At 46.1% G+C, this 4705-nt stretch overlaps 1 protein-coding gene across 1 annotated transcript; it reads left to right on the top strand.

The window, feature by feature from the left end:
* Nucleotides 1–353: 353 nt before the first annotated feature.
* LOC311584411 (igE-binding protein-like) lies at nucleotides 354–3822 on the top strand. Its single transcript, XM_084758683.1, has 2 exons — nucleotides 354–1884; nucleotides 2859–3822. Exon 1 carries the CDS (start codon nucleotides 786–788, stop codon nucleotides 1308–1310), a length of 525 nt encoding a protein of 174 aa, XP_084614809.1. The 5' UTR covers nucleotides 354–785; the 3' UTR covers nucleotides 1311–1884; nucleotides 2859–3822.
* Nucleotides 3823–4705: the final 883 nt, after the last annotated feature.

Genomic DNA, 4705 nt, shown 5'->3' with positions numbered 1-4705 from the left:
TGGCGAGACGGTAACGCTAGCCACATATGGTGCCGAAACCCGGGAAGACCACACCATCGTCAGCACCTTCGGAGAGCCCCTGACTACAGGGAGGATTCAGAACTGCAGGGTTGGTAAGTTCGGAGAGGTATGCATATTTTTGAAATTCTTGGGCTGATTCTAGCTGTAATGTTTACTGCCGTAATTGTCAAGAGGGCAGTAGATGAAGGACAGGTCGCCCTAGAAGAAGTTCAGGATAGCATGTCAGAAACCAAACGTAGTGAGAGGTTGGGTGTGCGCAGGAAAAAGTATGCCCATAAAAAGAAAAAAGCTCAGGACCCTCCTGTAAAAGGAGTGCAACCCCCCCCTCATGACCTAGTTCACCGCTGAGAGAAATATCGCAAAGGTTTTATCCTTTAAAGGATCTTGAGGCATTGAATATTGATAGCTCTACAAGCTTTAATACCTCTGACAATGAGACTCTTGATTCAGAGGAAGAAGCCGAATTAGAGGAAGAGGCAGTCAGGTATGAGGAAGAGAGATACCACCTAGACGAACGAGAGGGTAATAAAAAACCCTCCCTCAATTCATCTCGCAGGGTGGCACCCACTGCTCCTCCACCCTACGAACTGCAGTCTGGATCTTCCTTCTGGCCGGAAAAGATTCGTAAAAAATTACATAATTTTTTTCCTGTGTTTGAAACAGAGAATGGGGGTCGAGTCCATGCGCCAGTGGAGTTCAATCTAATAAAGGACTTGGCTGAATCTGTTTGCAAATATGGGGTTAATGCAAATTTCACCCTGGTAATGTTAGAAAGAATTGGCACTGGTGTCCTAATTCCTTCTGATTGGCAGATGGTGGCCAAGGCCACACTTCCAGATATGGGCCAATATATGGAATGGAGAGCCCTGTGGTTCGAGGCTGCTCAAACACAGGCTCGGGCCAATGCCCTTGCACTTACCCCTGAACAAAGGGATTGGACCTTTGATTTGTTAACAGGTCAAGGTCAATTTACTGCAAATCAGGTAAATTACCATTGGGGAGCTTATGCTCAGATTTCACAGACTGCAATTAAGGCCTGGAAAGCACTCTCTAAAAAAGGGGAAGCTAATAGGCACCTCACAAAGATTATTCAAGGCCCTGAGGAGTCGTTTTCCGATTTTGTGGCCAGAATGACAGAAGCTGCAGGGCGCATTTTTGGAGATATTGAACAGGTTGAGACAAATTTTTCAGTCCGCGGTAAAGCGGGGGACGTTCAGAGACCCTTTAAAAGTGGGAAACTCTTCGTCATGTCTGATCAGGGCGGCTCAGAAAGGGCTGCTGAAAACTAAAGACTTGAGAGACTCATGCTAAAAATGGAGTCGCTCGAGCAGAAACAGCACGAGGAGGGTAGGAGGAGGAAGAAGGCGGAAGAGGCCGTGCCCAAATGAGATAATCCGCCATCTTGGCGTGCCTCGGAACTGGCACCGCCGCCTTATGCGGACACTTCACCTTTATCAGCACCACAGGGGAACTATCATTCTCTGTGCCCAGAGGTTTGGAAACAGGCTCGTGCCACCTTCCCAGTGTTTGAGGATGCCAACACCAATGGCCATGATTAATGGAGGAGCATTTGGTAATACTACTTTCAGCTGGAATACATCTGACCTTTTTGAAACTTCTAACAGGTGATTCGGCTCAGATGGGAATGGAAATGTCAGGGTTATGCATTACATCTGTGCCATATAACAATTTTACACGTGCTGCTAATTTGTCTAAGAGTCTTTCAGCTTATCTCCAGGGGAACTGGTCCGTAGAGTTTGAAGAGATCTGCGCACTGCCGCCATTGTTACATGCGTGGATGTATCCACCGCTGAAGGCCTTGCCTCCTGGATTCAACAAGCTATGCATCATCTTAAGGAGTGGGCAAGTATAGGGCTTTAGCTATGGCCCTTCTGATTATCAGCTTCCTCTGCCTTGTGTTTCTTCGGCGCTTGGTCATATCCCGAAACAGAGACCGTGCCCTAATTGCACAAGCCTTCTATGCTATTGAGGCTGGACAGTCCCCTCAGGCTTGGCTGGTGGCCTTTAAGTCCTGATCCTCGTCACATTTGGGGTGCAAGGCAAAGCACTGCACAGAAGGTACGTTGTTTGCAGTTAATGGCTTCCTGGAGAGCACGTCTGATTGCATGTGGGCTGACACCCAAAATCCCACCTCCAGAAAAAGGTGTCGGTCGGGTCCAGAGCTAGGCTGGGGCGGAGCCCCTAGCTGAGTTCTGTTGTACATCAGTGGCCAAACTTCAGGGCGGGTTTCGCACATGATCAAGGTGAATAACATGGGTTATGGGCGGTCATACATCAGTGCCCTCTGGAGATCAGACCTCTACTCTCACCCGTTTCGGCCTGCTCTTACAAAATAAAACAGGGGGGACTGTGGAGAGCTGTGATGTGCCGTGCCTTAACAAGGTGCAGGTTTCTGCCTTCTGCCATCCCGACGGCGAGCGCTCTCTAAGATAAACAAGTCCTTATATGGCAAAAGGCTGTGCAAGGGTAACTGGTGATCTGATGACGCGCAGTCCTGCTCTGATGCGGACCTATGAGGAGGTGACACCTGGCATGAGCTGATTGGCCCTTGAGTTGTACTTAAGCTTGGCCCTTCCTTTCTTCGGGGCCATTCCCACTGAGCTAAATCCTGAGTAAAGATCTGGAGAAGAAGTCTGGTTGTTGGCATCTTATTTCCGCTGGACGGTGGGGCGCCAACAAGTGGTTATATCTGTGCCATATAACAATTTTAACTGGCCCAACTGGGCTGTGAACAAAAATTCCCTGGACTATGTGTTACCTCGGTTCAATATGAAAATTTCACTAAAGCAGCTAATCTGTCAAAGAGTCTCTTTCAGTTTATTTTACAGAATTGGACAGCGGAGTTTGAACAGACCTTAAGAGAATTGCGGACTGCTATCATTCAAGCCAATTCCACATGGCTGGATCTGTCACTTACTGAGGGATTCTCGTCGTGGATATCCTCAACCTTCTCCTTCTTTAAAGAATGGGTTGGGGTTGGATTGTTTTGAGCTGTAATCTGCTGTGGATTAGTGTTGACCCTATGGTTGGTCTGTAAACTCAGGGCTCAAACAAAAAGAGACAAGGTGGTTATCACCCAAGCACTTGCTGCTTTAGAGTCTGGGACCTCCCCTGATATATGGTTAACCATGCTTAAGCAATAAGTCGCTGGCTGCTCAGCTCTTGCACCCTCAGAGTCTCATCTCATTGCACGAGGTAGAGTGAGTAAGCTTCAGCAGCCCTGGAGAGTTGCATAGCGAAGCATTGCAGTAGAATGGCTCTGCGGCATATATGAGCTAATTCTAGGGAGGCATGTCATCTTGCATGAAGGTTGCGTGCCCCATTGTCCTTCCCCCAGAAAAAACGGCACAGGGCCAGGCTATGACCTCTCCGGGTGAAGAGCTTAGGGGAGAGTTGTGTATGCAGGCCTGATATTTTGTTTGGGGATTTCCACTCTCCTTGTTGGGTGTCTTATTGCTTCTTAATAATAAGAAAAGGGGGAGATGTGGGAAGCCGCGCTCACATTCGCCATTACAAGATGGCGCTGACATCCTGTGTCCCATGCTGACAAACAACTAATCTGCTCATGTGCGAAGGGATTTTCCACTCGTGCTCTGCCTCTCCCGTGGCGTCATCTCGCCCGATGAGCAACAGCCAATCAGGGACTGACACATCCTAAGCGGAGGACAGTTTCCTATATAAGGGATGGGTTTCTGCTGTTTGGTCTCTCTGTCTCCATTTTACTTGTTGTAAGCTTATGCTCTCCCTCTCAAGATGCATTAAAGCTTTACTGCAGAAGGATCCTGTGTGTGTGTGCAGCATCGTTCTTGCTGGCGAGACGGTAACGCTAGCCACACATCTATACCTACATTCTTCCACAAGACTCCCTGTATTTTGCTCAAAGTTTGGCTGTCATCTGCTTTCATCCCGTGCTGCTGGGAGTCTTTCAGAGGACATGTACGATAGGCTCTGGTCTGTTCCTTCTCTTCAACAGCTTCTGCTGCCTATTCTTTTTGCCCTTCTGAATGGAAATTACATATCCACCCTAAGGTCTTTTATGCTAATTTATATGGCGGCTTATATTGATGGATTTCCATATGTTGAATTATCCCTACATGCCTGGAATGAAGCCTACTTGATCATGGTGGATGATGCATTTGATGTGTTCTTGGATTTGGTTGGTGAGTATTTTATTGAGTATTTTTGCATCAATGTTTATGAGTGAAATTTATCTGAAATTTTTTTCTTTGTTAAGCCTTTGTGTGGTTTAGATATCAGGCTTCATAGAATTAGTTTGGTAATGTTCCTTTATTTCTTTTCTGTGGAATAGTTTGTAGGGTGTTGGTATTAGCTCTTCCTTGAATGTCTGGGAGAATTTTGTGCTAAAATCATCTGTCCCTTGGATGTTTTTTTTCTTTTTGGTTGAGAGACTTTTGAGGATGGTTTCTGGTTTTTTTTTGGGGTTATAGGAATGTTTTAACTCCACCTGATATTGATTTGACGTTGGTACATGATTTATCAAGAAAATTATCCATTTCTTTTAGATTTTCCAATGCTTTTAGATTTCCTTGGTATCTGTTGTCTCCCTTTTAATTTCTGATTTTGTTGATTTGGATAAAGTCTGTTTGCCTTTTAGTTAGTTGGATTTATGGTTTGTCTATCTTGTTGATGTTCTCAAACAACC

The sequence above is a fragment of the Acomys minous genome (assembly GCF_964271855.1).
Source record: "Acomys minous genome assembly, chromosome: 15".
Lineage (NCBI taxonomy): Eukaryota > Metazoa > Chordata > Mammalia > Rodentia > Muridae > Acomys > Acomys minous.
This window is presented reverse-complemented; position numbering and strand designations above follow the sequence as displayed.